The sequence below is a fragment of the Natator depressus genome, chromosome 4 (assembly GCF_965152275.1).
Source record: "Natator depressus isolate rNatDep1 chromosome 4, rNatDep2.hap1, whole genome shotgun sequence".
Classification (NCBI taxonomy): Eukaryota; Metazoa; Chordata; order Testudines; family Cheloniidae; genus Natator; species Natator depressus.
In genome coordinates, this window is record NC_134237.1 from 87,312,779 (window position 1) to 87,333,389 (window position 20,611).

A 20,611-nucleotide genomic window follows, 5' to 3' on the forward strand; every position below is an offset into this window, starting at 1 on the left:
TCACTTGCCAGTTTATGGGCTAATTAGCTCATTAATCTGTCTGGCCTAGTAATCAGACACACCCCTGACCAATTAGGCCTTCTCTGAGGGAACCTTATTAGTGCTAATAGTGACCAGAGAGTGCTGGATCGAGCTCCATCTCTCAGCACTCAGTCACAGGCAGACTATATAATGTTGTATCTACATGGATGGTCAAGTCCAGTGTGTTAGTCTAAGTGGCTTAACCATTCAATAGCTGAGGGAAGAGCATTGTGCAAGTCCATGAGTGAACCAGGTAGCCCTTGCTGATGCGTGCAGCCTGGAAGTATGTAGCCTACATCCTCTAACTAGCCACAATGGCAAAGTGAGGAGTCATGAAGGCCCTGCTTATAGTCATTAGCAGCACATCTGATTGTTCCAGATCTGAAGCAAATTGAGTTTCACCCAGAGGTGACATGGAAGGTCAAAACCAGAGGCTGGACTGTTGGATATGTCACAAGATAGGCATTGGCTATGTTTTGAAGCTTGATCTTGCCCCTAGTATACCACCTTGGAGGTGATATCAAGGTTTCTTATGGAAATTGTCCAAATGGGGCAACTTGAGATGAGATGTTAGTTCTGTGGATTACATACATCTTTTAAAAGGAGTAGATGGGGAATGTCTTGCAGCAAAAGGAGCAGATTTTGCAAGGTAATGTTGGACAGGACCAGCAGCCAGGCCAGCTTGGTTGGTCTCATGGTACCTGTTGTTATACATGTGGTTTCATTTAGCTGAGTGTCTACTAGTCCTGTGTGAAAATAGCTGAGTGACACCAGGGAGCAATACTCTGCTACAGAATAGCACCCGGGAAGCCCAGAGTTTCTCAATGTCTGCACATTGGCTCCCCAGGAAGACTCAGCTAATTGATAATCAGGTTGTTTCTTGTCTTTATTTTCAGTGAGGCCTAAGGAAGGTGCTCTTTAAAAGTCAAGATATGGTCCAGAGTAACACCTACATACTCAGGCTTTGGGTCATGGTCCACCTGTGTCCATGCAGGAAGATATTGAGCTGTTTGTTGGCCTTTGCATGGTATAGATGGAAGCAGCTGGAAACTATGTTTATGGTACTAATTAAAGTCTCCATCTTTTGCTATAGTGGGCCCTCTCTTTCATGTCAACATTCAGAACTTCTTGGAGATGACTGAAATCCTGTGCCTGCACTGCCAGACAGATGCCATCTGCACAGATAAAATGCCTGGCAATAGTATTGGGAAGGTCATTTGTAAAGAGGTTAAAAAGTGTTGGTGCTAGAACTGAGTCCTAAGGTAGACCATTGTTTTAGGACTTCCAGGAGCTGTTCATTTGTACAAGAATCAATAGCCTCTCAGCAACAGTTCACAGCGCACTTCAGTAGGACCAATGACGGTACAATATGTCAGAACATGTCATGTACAGCAGTAAGATCTATAAATACTGAACCTGTCTTCTTCCTGCTCTGGAAGCCATTCTCCATGTAGGTGGTGAGTGCCAGCATTTGATCACAGATTCTGTGGTTTGGTCTGAAACCTGCTTGATCTAGATTCAAGATATCACCAATGAGAGAGGCAGTTCTTTGAAAGATAAGCTTTTTAAGTAGTTTGTACACACATCTTAGCAAAGAGATGCTGTTGCAAGCAGATGTTCTTTATTAAGTTTTGGCGAGGCTACTACCTTTACTCTGTGCCCAATTTTAAGTATTTTATTCTCCTGAATTACTCTAGAGAGAAAGATGTAGCCATTGTCTGCTAGTTTTTCCCAGGTTCTTCAGCAATTCAGGAAAGAAGTTATCAAGTCCACAGGTAAAGACCCTGTCTTCAACATTTTGATCACCCTTTCTATTTCATATGCAGTAAAAGGCAGGAAATCTTCTTCAGTTTCAGGCATGCACTGTTCATATTGCCTCCATTTCTTCTTCACCTCTCCTCCAGATGTTTTGTCCTTATATGCCTTTTCGACAATTTTCAGGTGGGTAACCGTGCTGTTTGGGGAGACTGCATAATGGTGCTGTGCAAGAGACTTTGAAGCAGCCCCACATTTTCTGATTAGTACCCAGGCTGTGTGGCTGGATCGTGACACGTTTAGTTCCATGGTAGCCTGATCTCATTTTGCTCTTCTAGAAGTGGTCAAGCTGTCTAAAGTATCTGAGGCTGTCTGGATCACCAGTTTCTTCATGAAGCTTGAAGAGTTCTGTGCATTCCTCATCCAGGCAAAGAATGTAAATCTCATAACAACCTCTTGGAACTGATTTGGTGGCTTGACTTGTAAATGACTTCTGTGAACCACATATAAGCTTCTTCAATAGAGGTGTTGTGCGGGATACAAGTGATGTTGTGATTGGTGAATTGTGTAAAGTTGGGCCAGTTTGCATTCTGATAGTCCCAGTTAGGGTTTTGATTGGTGCTCACAGTAGGTATGGTTCAGATGATCTTAAAGATCAGATGACACTGACTGTGTGGGAAGTTTTTTCAATACACTGCTTATAGCTTGAAGTTGATGATATCCTGTGCTGGTGGTCCAGGTGAGGTAAGGAGAGTAGTCTTGCTTTCATCTAGCAGAATTAAAAGTACCCCATTGTTTTGGATCATGAATGAGGTAAAGATCATGAAGTAAGACCCAGTTCAAAAGGTCAACTCCATTTTGATCTGATTTTCTGTTATCTCGAGATAGTGTACTTGCTATTAATCTCCAACCTAGATGGCAGGGAGTGGGAGCTTAAGAAGAATTTTTTGGGGTAGGCCAGGGGTAGGTAGGGGGGTTGTACACATTTGCCACTCTGAAATGACCAATTCTTACAATGTCACAGCGGTCTGAATTAAATGGGAGTGGTCCCATGTTAGTAAGATTTGCTCTAACATAGGTAGCACTTCCATATTTGCTGTGCAGAGAGTAACTCATAAGATTACCTTTGATGTTAAAGCAGCTGTTACAAAGGGAGTCAACATATGTCTCCTGAAGGCAGATTACATCTGGGTTATATTTGGAGACTAGAAGAACTGGAGAATGGAGTATTTAGCTGCTGAGAGACCTTCAGTGTTCAATGAAGGATTTTCAGGGATGGGCCAATGTCCAAGGTTTCTTGATCATTATTAAAATAGCTGAAATCGTTTGAGAGTTTGTATTGGCCAGGATCCGAAAGATTTGGCCTGCTAATTGCAGCTTTGGTTTCCCCTGCCAAAGCAGGGTATTTATGAGGTATACAACGGGAAAATAGCTACATTATATCCCAGGGGCAGACTGGCATACAACTAACTAATTCAATTTTTTTTAAAATATTTTACTTAGTTATAAACTAGCCCAACAGCACCTGTTCTGGGCCATTGTTAGTTCATGAGTTTTTCCATTAACTGCCACAGTTTTTATTGTTCCTTGATTGTAATGCCTATTTAAAATTAAGTGTTGCTTACTTTTCAGGTTTTTAGTAGATTTTTTTTAGCTCTTTTTAAACCTCATAGAACTGTCTTCCCACACACAACTCCTCCTTCTTTCTGACTTCCCAGGAGCCCAAAGCTACCTGCCATGTACAAAATTTACCCTTCATCCATCCCACCAACCAACCAATGTGGGGGGGGAGGGGGAAGGGATCAAACAAAAGTACTCATCTGAATGAAAGCTGTCTAAAGGCAGCATGGTTGCCTGGAGGCAAGAGTCTATGGGGCCTCACCTACCCCTCGCAGTCACCAGCTGCTCTTCCTATTCCATTGCTCGGTCATCAGGCTCAAAACTGGAAAGAAGAGAAATCCATAGCCATAAATTGCATAGCTACATGGATGGAGGAGTCTCCTTTTCTCTTGATTCTCTGGACAATCAGTTCCCCTACCAGAGGCTACTTGTGTTAATTCATATCTAGAACTGTAGTAATTCTCCTTCATGAGAAAAGGAAAATGGATGGGCGAAAGTTCTGTAAGTAAGCATTTGCATGCTGGGTGGAACCCCTGAATATAAATATTAGAACTTAATTTGCACATAGATATAATAATAATATATAACAGAATTGTATCCATGCAATATATTTTATACGCATGTAATTGGGGTGAGTATTTCATAGCCACTTGAGTGGGAACCCTTTTCTTTTCAGAAGAGGGAATAATCTTTGTGGTTGTGTAGCCCAGAGACTCATGAAGCTTCTGTGGGACAGCTTCCAGAGAGGCTAATTTCTGGTGGATCGGACATTAAATTAATCTAATTTCTATTTGGCAAATAAATTTTATGCCTCTGCTGTTTCTAATTATACTTACCCACATTTTACAGAACTTTCAAACCCTGGGATGAAAAGACCTGCAGTTGTGCAAAGTATTATTATTGATCCAAATCTACATTTTGAACTTAGATCTGAATCCAGCAAAGCACTTAAGAAACTTTATAGTTTGTAGCTGGATTGGGGCCTTAACTGAGTGAGTTTTGCCTGAGTAAGGACTACAGAATTTGCTTAATTTGAAACCCATTTCAATGTCCATAGATTTTAAAGCCAAAAGGGACTGTCATGATTGTCTAGTCTGATCTCCTGGATAACACAGGCCACGGAATTTAAACCAGTGGTTATGCAGTTAGCCCAATAACTTCTGGTTGAACTAGAGGATGTCTTTTAAAAATATATCAGATCTTGATTTAAAGATTCCAAGTATTGAAGAATTTACCACATTCCTTGGTAAGTTATTGCAGTGCTTAACTACTCTCACTGTTAAAATTGTAAATTGGCCATTGTCGGAAGACAGGATACTGGGCTAGATGGACCTTTGGTCTGACCCAGTGTGGCCGTTTTTATGTTATTAGCAAACTGAATTTTGCTGACTTAAACTTTCAGCTACAGGATCTTGTTATGACCTTGTCTACTGGATTACAGAGCACTGTAGTATCAGATATCTTCACCCTGCCTAGGTAATCACAGACTGTGATCAAGTTGCCTCTTAGCCTTCTCTTCAAAAAGCTGAATAGACTAATCTTCTTTTGAGGGCTTAGGATTTTTTGTGTGTTTTGAACATTTGAAATATTTTTGGGTTCAAGGAGTTCTGAATAAGTGGGACTAGAAAAAAATGCCAGCCACCTGCCTCAACAGGTGAGGGGACTTCATGGGGTCAGTGGTGATGGGGGACAGTTGCAACAGAGAGGGAGGGGACACACGCTGAGGGACACCAAGTAGCTCTTCCTGCTCCTCTGCCAGGAGTCTTTAGTACCCATTGGTCAGTTGAGGGGGACGGGTGCTGATTGGCCAGCATTCCCCAGTTCCCAGGATTTAACTTGGAGAGAAAGCTATGTGGACCCTCTTTTGGCTCCATTCCGGAAGCCCCACCTTATGCACCCTGGACCAGAAATGGGAACCCGGCCTGACAGAAACGGTGGGTCTAGCTGATCACCCATCTGAGGGTCAGGAAGTAATTTTTTTTTCCATGGGCCAATTGGCACGTGAGAGAGTTTTTTGCCTTGTTTGCAGCACCTTCAAACCACAGTGGGTTAAATAGGGAAGCGCTTAGTTCTAGGGCTGTCAAACGATTAAAAAAATTAATCACGATTAATCACGAGATTGAAAAAATAGTTGCAATTAATCGCAGTTTTAATTGCACCATTAAACAATAATAGAATACCATTTATTTAAATATTTTGGATGTTTTCTACATTTTCAAATATATTGATTTCAATCACAACACAGAATACAAAGTGTACAGTGATCACTTTATATTATATTTTATTACAAATATTTGCACTACAAAAAAGATAAAAGAAATAGTATTTTTCAATTCATCTCGTACAAGTACTGCAGTGCAATCTCTTTATCATGAAAGTGCAGCTTACAAATGTAGGATTTTTTTTTTGTTACATAACTGCACTCAAAAACAAAACAGTGTAAAACCTTAGAGCCTACAACTCCGTCAGTCTTACTTCTTGTTCAGCTAATCGCTCAGACAAACAAGTTTGTTTACATTTGCAGGAGATAATGCTGCCCACTTCTTATTTACAATTTCACCTGAAAGTGAGAACAGGCATTCGCATGGCACTGTTGTAGCTGGCATTGCAAGGTATTTATGTGCCAGATATGCTAAACATTCGTATGCCTCTTCATGATTTAACGACCATTCTAGAGAACATACTTCAGTGATGATGTCTGCTCAATAATGATCCAAAGCAGTGAGGACCAATTCACATTCATTTTCATCATCTGAGTCAGAGGCCACCAGCAGAAGGTTGGTTTTCTTTTTTGGTTAATTTTTCTAGTTAATTTGTTTTGCATTAATCGCTTGAGTTAACTGCGATTAATTGACAATCCTACTTAGTACCTAACTGAGGTTCTTGGGTTGAGCTGTTAATTCATCAAAACTTGCAGCCAGTTTCCAGTGCAGTTAAAAGGATAAAATGAATGGTTCCCAGAGCTAAAAGAGCTAGGAATTTGGTGATGGGCTCATAAGATAGGGTGAGACCTTGTGGCCTTGTGGCCAAGGTCTCCACCCTTCTGCACCATCTGTCCCCCTCCCGAGTGGGAGGGTGCTAGGACTCAGAGAGAGCTGAGTCCAGGAGGGGTAGGCTGAGAAGAGCTTACCATGAGTTACAGGTTCTATGGTAAGGAGACCTGTAACCCCGACACTGGAACCAATGGTAGAGGGGAGTAATGGATGATAGGCGGATAGCACCCCTCCTTTGGGCTAAAGCTTAATAAAAGTTATGGCCTGCCACTCAATTCCATGCATGTGTCTGTCCTCATTTTGCCACTCCACATCAAAGTGATCAGAGAGGGGCCAGAGAGGAAATGTTTAATTAAAAAACAAAATGAAACAGAGAGCAGTCAGAGTGAAAAGAAATGTGAAGAGACACAAAACAATCAGGGAAGAGGGAAGAGAAAAAGGCAGAGCTCAGATTAGATGATCATAGGGGTCACTTTGGGCTTAAAAAATGATGAACCTTTGAAAAATTAAAATGTAAATATTAAATATAGTATGCATAGTATGTGCCAGCTTTGGAGGCTGGGAGTCTTTCTAATCATAATACAATGCACAGCCTCCCCCCACTTAGAACAAATGTGATTCATTTTATTAAAATCCATTCACCCTTGGGAAAAATGCATGTGGCCTGATTCTTATTTACATGAATGCTCCTTTTGCATTCTTCCAGTGATTTATAGATTAATACATTCATAGATTCCAAGGCCAGAAGGGATTATTTTGATCATCTAGTCTGACCTCCTGTATAACATAGAACTTCCTCAAAATAATTCCTAGAGCACATCTTTTAGAAAAACATGCAGACTTGATTTTAAAATTGCCAGTGATGGAGAATCCACCATGACCCTTGGTAAACTGGTCAGTTGCTTTTACCATTAAAAAATTATTCCTTATTTGCAGTCTGAATTTGTCTCAGTTCATCTTCCAGCTGTTCGATTGTGCTATACCTTTCTTGCTAGATTGAAGAGCCCATTATTAAACGTTTGTTCCCTGTGTAGGTATTTTTAGACTATAATCAACAATCAATTTTTAGACTATAGTCACCCCTGAACATTCTCTTTGTTAAGCTAAATAGATTGAGCTCCTTGAGTCTATCACTATAAGGCATGTTTTCTAACTCTTTAATCATTCTTGTGACTCTTCTCTGAACCCTCTCCAATTTATCAACATCTTTGTTGAATTGTTGACACCAGAACCAGACATAGTATTTCAGCAGCAGTCACACAAGTGTCAAATACAGAGGTAAAATAACCTCTCCACTCCTACCCAAGAGTCCCCTATTTAGGCATCCAAGGATTGCATTAGAGCTTTTGGCCACAGCGTCATACTGGGAGCTCATGTTCAGCTGATTATCCAACATCCCCCCAAATCATTTTCAGAGTCTCTGCTTCCCAGGATAGAGTCCCCATCCTATAAATATGGCCTTCATTCTTTTTTCTTACATGTATACATTTACAGTTAGCCACATAAACATGCATATTGTTTGTTTGTTCCCAGTTTACCAAGTGAACCAGATTGCTCTGTATTAGTGACCTGTCTTAGTAACCTGTTACTATTTACCACTCCCCCAATTTTTGTGTCATCTGCAAACTTCTTTGGTAATACTTTTATGTTTTCTTTCAGGTCATTAATAAATATTTTTTATAACATAGAGCCAAAAATTGATCACTGAGGGACTCCATTAGAAGCACACCCATTCAATAATGGTTCCCTGTAAAAGGAGCATTCAGGAATCAGGCCCATGTTTTTTAATTACAGCAATAAAAGTTTTAATTTGCCATGTTAATTTGGCCATTAGTGATATCAGCTGTTCAAACAGTTCTTTCTGCTGAGCTCTGTCCTCTTCCCTTAACCGCCATTCCTGTTCTGGAAACTATGAAGAAAGTGCCTGTTCCCACATTGAAACCCTGTCCTCAAGCTGTATAGCCTTTCCTTTTGTCTCTTGCCATGACTCTCTAGCTGTAAGTCCCTCTGTCTTTGGTACTGGGCCTACTTGTTGGCGCTGTCCAGAATTTCAACCATAAATTTATCACAGAAATGCTTCCTTTTGGAATAGTCCATGAAAATACTTTGTCCCAGGCTTTGTAATGGAATGCTGAACTGTATTACACTGTTCCACCACTTAGTGGCACTGTGTATATAATACTTTATTTCAGCAAACCTCATCCAGACCTGCCCATCTCTATCTGATGTAGAAGAACATGACATGGTGTCAGGAGTAAACTAGGAACAGACGCAGAGGGGAAAAGACAGCAAAGATTGCACACAGAAGGAACAAAGCAACAAAGGTTGAAGGATCTCATCAACATGCCACTCTTCAATCCCTTAATGAGGGACCATTAAAGAGCACAAACGGAGTTGTAGTTTTAATGGACAACATTCTGATATATGGATCTTTGAAGGAAGAACACAACAAAACCCTTAACAAAGTCCTAAGCCTAATCAGTAAGTCTGGACTGAAACTAAACAAGGAAAAATGCATTTTCCACCTATCCCAAATTGAGTTTTGAGGACAGACCATAAATACAGATGGAATCAGTCCTACCCTGAGAAAGCAAAAGCAATTCAAGAACTGAGTGCACAATTAATGTCCCTGAATTAAGACATTTACTGGGTATCATAAATTACTTTGGTCAATACCTACAAGAATCTTCTACAGTTAAAAAACCACTGAATGAACTGTTAACGTCCAACACATCTTAGCTATGGGGGCCAAATCAAGAAATTGCCTTCAAAAAAGTAAAAGAAATTATCTCAACAGCTCCAGTTCTCAAGTACTATGATGTGAACAAATCCATAATGGTCAGTGTGGGCGCAAGCAGCTGTGGGCTGGGTGATGTATTGTTGCAACAATATGGTTCTGAGTGAAGCCAGTTGCATTTACAGAAGCAGAAAAACTATATGCACAGATTGAAAAGGAGTGTCCGGGTATGGGCATGTGAGAACTTTTACATATAAATGTGTGGACTTTGTTTTGCTGGTCTCGCACTAAAGATGTACCAAAACCTGTGTGTGCTCCCCTTACTATGAAACCGTGCACTTTGCAGAAGACTTCTGTTCAGGCTCCATTGCAAACACAGAAGAGTCTCTGGTGTGTTTGCAGCTCAGTGTTCAGAAGTCAACAGAAGGATTATATGCTGACTCACTGTGCTGCTGTACTACACGCAGTGGGGTTGCCTCTGTTTTCCTGGAGTTGACTGGAAATTCTTGAGATAGAGAGGACAAAGGAAGGTGTCCCATTGGATTGTGGGGTACTTTTGGCAGTCTCTTAGGACCCACTGTGGTGGGGCTGTGTCTACACTGCAAAGCAATAGGTCTCAAACCCTGGGTTCTGGCTTGACTTGACTTGATCCCTCCACCCCCACAGGGTCCTAGGACCATAGGTCCAAGCCCAAGTCTAAGAGATTTTTATGCAGATGGAAGTGGGATTTGGGTGCAAGACTGAGTCTGAGCCCTGGCTTGTATTGCAGTGTAGATATATTCAGATATACAAACATTCTTTTCTCAACCTGTGTATTATATAATTTTAACATTTGCTTTAATAAAATTTTTGTAGTCTCGGAGTCCAGGTCAATTGACTTGGGCTTGCAGGGCTTGGGCTGAGGAGCTAAAATTTAGGCTGGAGCGTGGGCTCTGACATTCTCCCTCCTCACAGGATTTCAGAGCCCAGACTCCAGCCTGAACCCAAACATCTACACAGCAATTTTTAGCCCTTCAGCCTGAGCCCTCCAAGCCCAAGTCAGCTGCCCCGGGCCAGTACTGAAGTTTAGGCATACCCTTTGAGTTCATTCTTGAACCTAGGCTTCCTGCATGCATTGGCCAACAGCACACTGTCCAGACACCAGCAAACATACTTCTTTCTTTTACCTAACTTCAGTTTATCTTCCTTTAAACAAATTGCAGAAGGAGCATCTGGGCTTAGTAAAAAGGTCAGGGTATAGAGGCACTTCTGTATTCACTGCCAAGTTTAGAAATAAAGCAATGTTGAAGATAATGCAATAAATTCTGTATAAAAACTGGAGAAATGCCTTATGACTCAAGATATGTCAGATCACTGGCAAGGAAGTATTCCAACATGTCTCTTCAAATACGTACTCGAGAAATTACTGGACAGCTGACAGCATAATAAGATTGAAAGGTTTTGTAAAATATCCATCTTGGCATTGAAAATGTGACTTAAGTGATGCCAATTACACTTTACCTGCTCTATTCCTTCTGAAAATAAAGTGTTATGGATTTAAATAGACATGTCAGCCTGGAGCTACTAGTGTATGTATAATTACACAATGAACCTTAACATTTCAGAACCCTGTTTAGAATAATTGATATGACTGTAAAGTTTGTAATGCAGCATCCCTGGAGTTGGTTTATGGAAGAATATAAAGAAAATTAAAAGATGTACCTGATTCTCATTTCAGCAGTTATGTACTATAAGCACCTTTAATATAGTCTGTGCCAATTAATATACAGTTTAGCCAGATATAGCACTCTGCACTTGCACAGGAGTTAATCCTATTGCAGCTGCTTGTGTTTCCTGTGTGCAAGGGAACCTACTAAATATTGTGCAAACACTGCACAAACCTAGGGCCTCTTTCCACAAACCATAAAAGGTGTTATGACATCAAGATAGCTATCGCAGTGCAAAATCCTAGTGAAGACAAGGCCCATGTAGTTTTTACCTCACTGTAATTAGTCAAGTTCAACCCTAGGTTGGGGGGCGGGGGCAGGGGAGTATGGGGTTGATCTCAGCTGGCTACACTGAAAAACTACCTGTGCCTTGTCTCCACTAGGATTATGTATTAAGATAGCTATCTGGATGTAACAAAACACCCTTTTTGCACTGCAGACAAAGCCAGGGTGTATCCAGGGCATGGCTAAGAAAGTACTGCTTCCCAACAGAACTCTACTTCTTCATACAGGTGGAGCGAGTGTACTGCTGAGGTTATCCCTCAGTGCACTTGAAGGCCTTATACTGTTATGGATTGGGTGAAATCTCATTGAAACTGGTTGGCGTAATAGCCACCCTAAGAAACAATAGGAGCCTCCACACAAAGCACAGGCACTTGCAACACCACAGAAACAGACCTGTGTGGATATAGGGGTTTTGCTGGGTAGTACTTTTGGGGGGGTGGGTGGGGTTGAGAGAGAGAAGCAGGGGAAACACCAAAGAAACCAGGCGCAAAGCAGCAGAAAGCCAACGGCACAGCCAGAATGAGCACTGGGTAAGTGCTGGCTGAAAGGGGCTTGGAACTGTGAGCAAAGAAACTGTCTCCTGCTGTTTGACTCCTCCTGTGTTCAGGAGAACAGGACGCTGCTGTACATTCTTGTAAATAAACAGGAGTGCATTAAAAAAAAAGCAGATTCCAGCATCAGTTTCTCCTCCTAATGATAACCTGCTGCAGCTGAATTTTTACTAACTGCTTGGATCAAAAGGAGTAACAATACCCTGTGCTGAGGTAATGCGTCCCTCCACCACAGGTCAGATACTGCAGCTACCACACCTAGCACTCCACTGGCTCTGGGAGTCACAATTTAGCCCTAGATTAGTAAAAATGTAAAGAATCTCCACTGCCTTGCATGTTGTTTTGTTATTTAAATCTGTACAAGGCAAAAGTGCAGTGAGTGTAAAATGCTGCTGCATCTGAATAGTAGCATTTTACCCCCACTTTGCAGGCTCCGTGTACAAATGTAACACAGTTATATAGAGTGGAGACCCAATACAACACACATGCATGTGCTACAATTCAAAGAAGAGATTTCAAAGTCAGCCTTTCCCAGGCTCATATAGCATGCTGTCCAGTGGTGAACAAAACCTTGAGTATATTCATTCCTGCAGGTGTTTTTTAATGCAAGCCATACATAGTTTTAAGATGGAGCTTGATAGTTTTATGAATGGGGTTACATGACAGGATTGCCTGTGATAGAAGGAGACTGGTCTTGACAACTCAGGCGGTCTCTTCCAGTCCTGTATTCTTTTAGTTCCCTAGTTACATTTCTAAAGCAGTCCTTCTGTTCTGAGTGTTCTTGTAGGATGCATTAACAAAATAGTAAAGTGACTGTTTTAAGTGGTTGGGGAATTTTGTTTGGATCCCGATGCTCAGACCAAATAGTGAGGGGTACAAGAGTCTTGGAAGTTTTTTTAAAAAAGGTGTGATTCGATCGTGTGGAAATTATTAGTGGAGTTCCTTTGTTCCATGAGGAGCGAGAAGTTAGGAATAACGTGACGTTACAGTGGACCCATCTGGCCTACCAGGAAAATCCCATTTAATTGCTCCTTTGCCAGAAATGTTAAATCACTTCCTGGGAATGCAGTTCATTTATGACATATGGAAATCATTGAAGAAAGTCACCAGTGAATTCAAAGCTGCACTTGAGGTGCGAGCATTTCTTCTAAGTAACGATAAGTCATGTTATCCCACTGTGCAGCATGTAAGCAGCATATGTAGCTGTGTTAACAAAAAACTCAACCTTTGTAGAATTGTCTCAGAAATTGCTGGAACTAGATTTACTCACTGTTTGCATTATTTTACGTTTTAGGGCAATAACACTAAGCTCCCTTGGTGTTTTGTCCTCTGTTAGGGCTTGTCGATACTGGCACTTTACAGCGCTGCAACTTTCTCGCTCTGGGGTGTGAAAAAACATCCCCTGAGTGCTGCAAGTTTCAGCGCTGGAACGTGCCAGTGTAGACAGTGCACCAGTGCTGGGAGCTATTTCCCTCGTGGAGGTGGGTTTTTTATAGCACTGGGAGACCTCTCTCCCAGCGCTATGCCTCAACTACAGCACTTTAACATTGCTAGTGAAGACGTGCCCTTAGTCAGAGAGGTAGAACTATGATGGAGTTCGCTCATCATTTTATTTCCTTATCAACCAAGAATAAAAAGCAAAGAATCTCAAGGCAGTAGAATTACACAACATTTAACTAGTGCTTTTCATTCAGAAGAATTTCAAGGTACGGTACTTCATAAATATGGGCCAAACTCGATAGCAGGGTGGATAAATAACCATGGGGTTTTTTTATTGGATTCTTAAATTTAAATACATTTTTCTTTTTAAAATTTAACCTGTTTAAAAATCATCTGAAATTATGACAACCTATTTTAAGGCCTAATCTTACTATAATCTATTCAAATCATTTAAATAAATAAAAATGCTGCATCAACTAGCTCTCCTCAGAGTTTAGTGAGTTAAAGGATGCATTTTTTTTTCAATTCAGAATTGGGAGAAAACATTTTTAACTCTTGAAGTCAGTTCAAGCTTTATAAATATGGCACAATATCATGTACTGCATTAAGTATCACTGTCATTTTCAGTCTTTACAATGAACTAAATTCTGGCATATACATTTTTCCAAACAGAAATACTTCCACTTTCTGTTGTGCAAAAAAGTTTTAGCCTTAATTACTTTGGTTTAAATTTAGCAAACAGATTCAGAGAAAATATTTTCTTTGTTTTGACTGGTTCATTCAAGTTGAGAATCCAATTGGGAATTGAAAAATAAGCAAATGTGTTTTCCTCTTTCAGTCTACAGAGGGGGAAAAAACAGGTGGGAGAGATTGAAATCTACTGATCTACTAATTCTAAAAATTTGAAGCACATAGAGTCAGATTTTCCAAGGTATTTGGCATGAAAAGTTGCAGACTGGTCTCTAGTGGGATTTTCGAAAGCACCTAAACAGGTTAGGTGTTAGGCACCTGGGGGGTGTACACTCCACACTGGCAGCAAAAGGGTTCTCAGGAGCCTGAGGACTCAATTAGCTCACCTGCATAAACCTGTAGGGTGTGGTGAATCAATTAGTTATCAGGCCCAGCTGGGAGGAGCTGGATCATCATAAAAAGAAGGGCTTAGAACTGTGGGGGAGTCCTATTAGGGATGTAGGAAGCCAAGGGGAAGACCAAGCCCTGGGATCCTCTCCTGAGAAGGGAAAGCAATAGTCCAGGAAAGAGAGAGAGGAAAAAAAATGGGTAGAGTGAGCCCCTGCAGTGAGCCTTGATAAAAAGGGAAGGAACCAGCTCCCCAGGGAGAAAGCCCTGAGAGGCCTTGCTTGCTGTCAGGCACGCTGAGGAGGCTGGCAGGGACTCTGCGAAAGGGGAGCTGAGTAGAACCAATACCCTGTGAGTATTGGTTCTACTGCCCCAGCCCTTCAGAGCAGCCTCGTCCACTTCCCCTGTGCAGTAGGGGAGCAAGACAGGCAGGAAGCTGGCTCCCGACAGATGAGACCACCTGACTGTTATATCATGACTACTCCCTCCAGCACCCACGTCTAGGATTGCCAGGTGTCCAGCGTTCAACTGGAACACCTGGTCAAAAACGGATCTTGTGTCTGTGGTCAGCACTGTTGACCAAGCCGTTAAAAGTCTAGTTGGTGCGGGGCTGGCAGGCTCCCTACCCGGCTCCATGTGGCTCCCAGGAAGCAGCCAGCATGTCCCACCAACTCCTAGGCAGAGGAGTGGGCCAGGGGGCTCCATGCGCTGCCCCCACCCCAAGCACCAGCTCTGCAGCTCCCATTGGCCAGGAACCATGGCCAAAGGGAGTTGCAAGGGCAGTGCCTGTGGGCACAGGCAGCGCATAGGGCCCCATGGCCTCTCAGCCTAGGAGCCTGACATGCTGGCCGCTTCTGGAAGCTGCCTGAGGTAAGCACTGCCTGCACCCCAAACCCCCTCCCACACCCCAACCCCCTGCCCCAGCCCTGAGCTCCCTCCCGCACTCTGAACACAGCCCCAACCCTGAGCCCCCTCCCGCACCCCAAACCTCTCATCCCCAGCCCCACCCTAGAGTGTGCAACCCCAGCCAGAGCACTCACCCCCTTCCGTGCCCCTGCCCCAGCCCTCAGCCCCCTCCCGCACCCAAAGTCCCTCCTGGAGCTCACACCCCGCACCCCCTCACACACAGCCGGTTAGTAACATTCGGATCTTCTGACTACCAATCAAGTGCCCTATCCACTGGACCACATTGCCTCTCAACTATTTATAAAGGTACCTATAATATAAATTGTGACTGAAAAAAATATTGGAAGGAACAATCATGTACTAGCAATGGGATGGCCTAAATGGCACATCTTGTCCAACTTCTATGACTTTATGACCAAGAACAGTTATAAAGTGAATAAGAATTAAATAATTGGAGTAGGTGTTATGATTTATTTTCATTTAGTTCTGACCCAAACAGTCCACATGCTAGCAGAGCTGAGGACACAAAAACAGAATCTGATAGGGAGTGACTCAAAAGAGGGAATACGAGTTTAGCCATCCTTCCTCATGTACTTAAATGTTAGAGCAAAAGACTGAGTAACATTTCCCAAACTTGAAGAAGAGCTCTGTTTAAACTCAAAAGCTTGTCTGTATCATCAATAGAAGTTGGTCTAATACAGTAAAACCTCAGAGTTACGAACACCTTGAGAATGGAGGTTGTTCCTAACTCTGAAATGTTCATAACCCTGAACATTGTTCTTTCAAAAGTTTACGACAGAAAATTGACTTAATACATCTTTGAAATGTTACTATGCAGAAGAAAAATGCTGCTTTTAAATGTCTTAATTTAAATGAAACAAGCGCAGAAACGGTTTCCTCACACCTTGTCAAATTTTTTTTAAAACTTTCCCTTTATTTTTTTAGTACTTCACATTTAACACAGTACTGCTCTGTATTTGGGGTGGGGGGAGGTTGGGGGTTCTTGGGGTTTTTTTGGTCTCTGCTGCTGCCTTATTGTGTACTTCCAGTTACTAATGAGGTGTGTATGACTGGTCAGTTCGTAACTCTGAGGTTCCTGAGTCTGAGGTTCTACTGTAAAAGATATTACCTCACCTACTTCTCTCTGCAATATCCTGCGGCCAGCACAGCTACAGTCCTTCAAATAACCCTTTCCAAGATCAGTCTGTTTTAAATGGTTAGTAATGAAGCTGTATATTTTTCTTAGGCTGAAGCCTGCAATATGAAGTTTTCCACCAAATCAATATTTCTTTTAGATTTAAATGTTTCAGAAAGATCCTGCTTGAAGTGGTGTTGAATTGAGGGCAAAAGATAGGCATTGCAGTGTATTCACCGGACATAATTAGGATATTTAGTATGTCATTTCAAGCCATCATGAAATAGTCTAATGACATCATTGCCAGAGCTGTGTGAAATTTTCATAACAAAACCCCAACCCAATCAACCTTTTTACTCTTTTGGAATTTTCTAATCAATAAAAACTAACACTTTTCCAAGGTTTGCTAACATCTCTCTGCAAATTTGAACCAATGTCAGAGTCTGGGTAAAGGCCATGCCAGGCCTGCCGGCTTCCCATGGTTATAACCCCAAAATCAAGCAAAGTATAGCAGATTCACTTTGAGTGTGGGGTTCAGCTGAATGTATGAAACTATTGCATATAATACAAGTATACTGAAGGTATTGTGTGTGTATTGAATTTTTAAAAGAAAATTTCCTTAGAAGTATTTCACAGAGGGTTTTAAAGAGTTTGTATTGGTATTACTTTTTCATGTCCCTTTCACTATAAAGCCAGCCTCACTTAGGACCTAAGAAATGCCGTACATTATTATGTACAGAAAAGGTATTTTAGGTAATGTCACAGTTTTTACATGTAATATGTTGGGACATTCCAGGATTGGAAGTAGTTATTGGAAAGTCTTTATAAAGGTATATAGAGCTCCCATGTCTAGCTATGAAAGAACACAAGATAATATCTTCAGTGTGTCACTGGAGCAAATTTAAATAGTGCCTGACCTGAACAATTATAGTTTTGTACAGGGAAAAAAGAAACATTTCTCTGGCAGGTTGTTGTAAACTGTATCTCACTGTAGCTGTTCAGGGTTTTGCAATGTTGGAAATAAGTCCCAGTGCAGATAGTCTAGTGGGCAGAGTGCAGTTAAGGCAATCAACAGTGAATCGTAAATGTTATCATGTGACTCTGCAATTTATCATTTTGCTGTTACCACTGTATGTACTATGTATTTATATAAACTGTGCATATCCTTTTCTCTTTTAAATTTTGTATAGAAAGAAAGTAGCTCTTTTAAAACAACCCAGGAAATCATACCAAAAAATAAAGCAAAGCAGAAAAAACATTTGGGGCGGGGATTTTCAAAGCTGGCTAAGGAATATAGCCACATTTCAAAGGATCTCCATAAGCAGCCATTCAAACTGAAAATTTCAAGCTGGCTTCTACCCAGTTTCTCCCCTTTTTAAAAAAATTAGGTATTTCACTCCAATACGGAGATATTGGCAAAGTATCTCAACCCCAATCCTGAAGTCCTGACTCGGGCAACATTCCAACTGGCTGCCATAGGATTTTCTCTTGAGTCAGAACTGTAGTATTCAGTTCCATAATGACATGCATGAAGGAGATGTGGAAATGTCCCCTTAACTTGGTGGTTCTGAATATATGCTCTAAATTGATCTCTAAATTAGGGCATTCACTCATCTTTCTCCTGCAACATCTGAGATATTCTGAAAGCTGTTTCAGTTTGTCGAAAAGATTGAGACAATTAAGGGTAAATGATACTATGCCGATATTAAAAACAACCAAATCATGACCCCATTTTTAGGCGGAGAAAAGTTCTTCTTAATGAATTCTGTGTTAAGGTGAGAGAAAGAGAAGAACCAGACTAAGCTGTCAGTCTTACGCTCGTATTCTAAAAAATCACCAGAACAGCAACAGGTTTTTTATTTCTACTGAGGAGTGTTTTAAAGAAGAAATCAGCATGCTAGGGAGAAGCCCTATGTTTGGGCCTGAATCCTGCTGCCAGTGGAGTAATTTGCGGAATGCCTGATGACTTCAGCGGGAGGACTTGAGCATTTTATCCTCAATTTTTCAGCTGTGCAGTTTTTACTGCTCTGTCCTTCAGAGTCAGTCAGTCATTCCCCACTGGATCTCCCTGTGACATTTTAAGTTTACAGATCACTTATGGTATTGGTGGTGATGTCTATAAGATCATGGCCCATGGTTTTATCATCATTACTTTCATTCTCCCTTTATATTTGTTCTCCACTCATTTGTTGCGCTTTTTTTTTTTTCTTCACATGACAGCATAAGCCTTTCGAAGCAGGGATTATGTCTTCATGTGTGATTGAAGAGTGCCTACAACACAGAGGCCTCATTTCCGTTCAGAGCCTTTGGACACTATCACAATCTAGATAAATCAATAATAATGATGTCCTTGAGTTAATTTTGTTACCTTTTCTTAAATGCAACCCTTCTTTTTTCTTTTTCTTTTTTTTTTAGGCTATGCCGGTTATTTCAGAAAAGGAGAAGGCTGGTGAGTAAGCATTTACTTGTTTTCTCCTCTTCTTGTATTAGTTTCCTGGAATGTTAGCTACTTATCCCAGTGGTAAAGGGCAGGCTTAAACTAGGCTTACTCTGGAATGTTCAAGATTATAGACCTGACAAATCTCTGTGCAAATATCACTCTTTGCATCCTGACCTGGAACTGTCTTTTTGGGCAAGAGTCACAGCGTGTGCATGACACGAGCAGAGATGTCTGAAAGAATTCTACCCAGCATCAAATGAACCAACATTTATCCTTTGTATTCGAGGTGCTAACTTTCTGCTTGTTGTTAAAAGCCATTGCGATGTATTTGAAGTCTCGATAAACAAACACTGAAGACAATGGGGCTGTTCACCTGAGCTAGGAAAGCAGGATTTATCCCATTGACTGGATCTTTGCTGTCTTAATAGTGGATAACAGGGAATTATGGTCTTCTGGAGTGTTTTATTGTAGATGTTCCTTTGGCAAAAACAGTTAAGCACCTCTACAATATTAAGGGACTACTTTTGTATCGGTTTGTGCTATTTATGCTATCTGAATGCCATAACTATTCTGATTTGATTATGTGGCAGTATTAGAAGTGGTCATAGTAGTGCCCAGACATTGTGAATTGGCTTTATTGTTGCTGTAAATGGTAGAGTATTTTGCACCCCAAAAAACCTCTTGCCATATAACTCAAAGTACAATTTATGTGGGTATCTTTTGTACTTCTTTTTACTGATAATTTGTGTTGAGATCCATTAACCATAGCATTAAAATGACTTTCAAATGTTCATAGGAATGCTTAGACACCACTTGGAGTTTGGTTTCTGATGTTTATTTGTGACATTTTCAGGGCTGGTTTTTTGGGGGGGCAGAGGTTGTTTTTTTGTTGTTTAGCTTGCTGGTTAAGCGATGCTCAGAAAGAAAAGCTATGGTTAAAGCAGCTGTTTTTTCCAGGATGTCACAAGCAATTTTAGCTGGTAAAGTTCACAGTATTTCCCAAAACTATGTCCAATATTTAACAAGCCCATAATTAGTAAAATTTGCAAGAGAACCTCTTCTTTTGTATTGTTATTATTGTTATTATTAAAGTGGTCATCAAGAGGTAACTCAGAGTATTATGAGTTGGAGTCCTGCTCCCTCCCTTACTTGCTCTTTTAATTAGTGTGTGTTTCCCCCAACTCTGTTTGTATATAGTTGAATAAAGCAGCACATTCCCAGCCTTCAGTATTGTAAGTAGAAAGCATTCCTTGTGCACTGAGTGGGCCTTACAAAACTGGTGACAAGAAAGAACATAAGAATGGCAATGTATGGGAAACTTGAGGAGCTTAATGCAGGAATGTATGGAAAGATTGGGTACTGTTTTCTTGCAAATGAGATTATAGATAATGGACAAAAAGAAAGCAATTTTCCTCAGTGTCTGTGGCAATAAAACCTACTTTCTCTCTTAAGGAGTTTGTTACAACCTCAGACATCAGGCAATAGAAGTTTAGAACACCTGCAAAAGAGGTTAACAGAGCACTTCACATCAAAGACAAACATTATTGTGGAATGTTTCAAATTTCCTAGTAGAATGTGGAGGCCAGGTGAAAGTGTACCTGTATATGTGACAGAGCTGAAAAGATTAACAGAATATTGTTCATTCTGAAATGTCCTAGAGGATATGCTGTGGGACAGATTTGTTTATGGCATTAATAATGAGACAGAATTCACAGAAAATTCCTGGCAGGGGAGAACTTACCCTGGCTCAAAGCAGTAGAAATAGGAACAACAATAGAAGCAGCAGTGAAAAATTTACAATATTTGCACTTAGACTGTAGAGCAAATCATACAGATTCAATAAAGAAAATGCAAAGAAAGCTGGAAGGGACTCCAGGCTCTGGAGCGGTGTTTCCACTGTGCATCAGTGCAAAGCAGGACTGAACCCACTAGTGAATACTGGAGT

General features: G+C 41.1%; 1 protein-coding gene across 1 annotated transcript in view; it reads left to right on the forward strand.

Moving 5' to 3' along the window:
- DLC1 (DLC1 Rho GTPase activating protein) overlaps nt 1–20,611 on the forward strand; it is a 354,507-nt gene that overhangs the window by 132,382 nt on the left and 201,514 nt on the right. Inside the window, exon 4 of the mRNA XM_074951354.1 lies at nt 18,642–18,675. Coding sequence (XP_074807455.1) covers nt 18,642–18,675 — 34 coding nt within the window. The remainder of the gene's footprint in view (nt 1–18,641; nt 18,676–20,611) is intronic.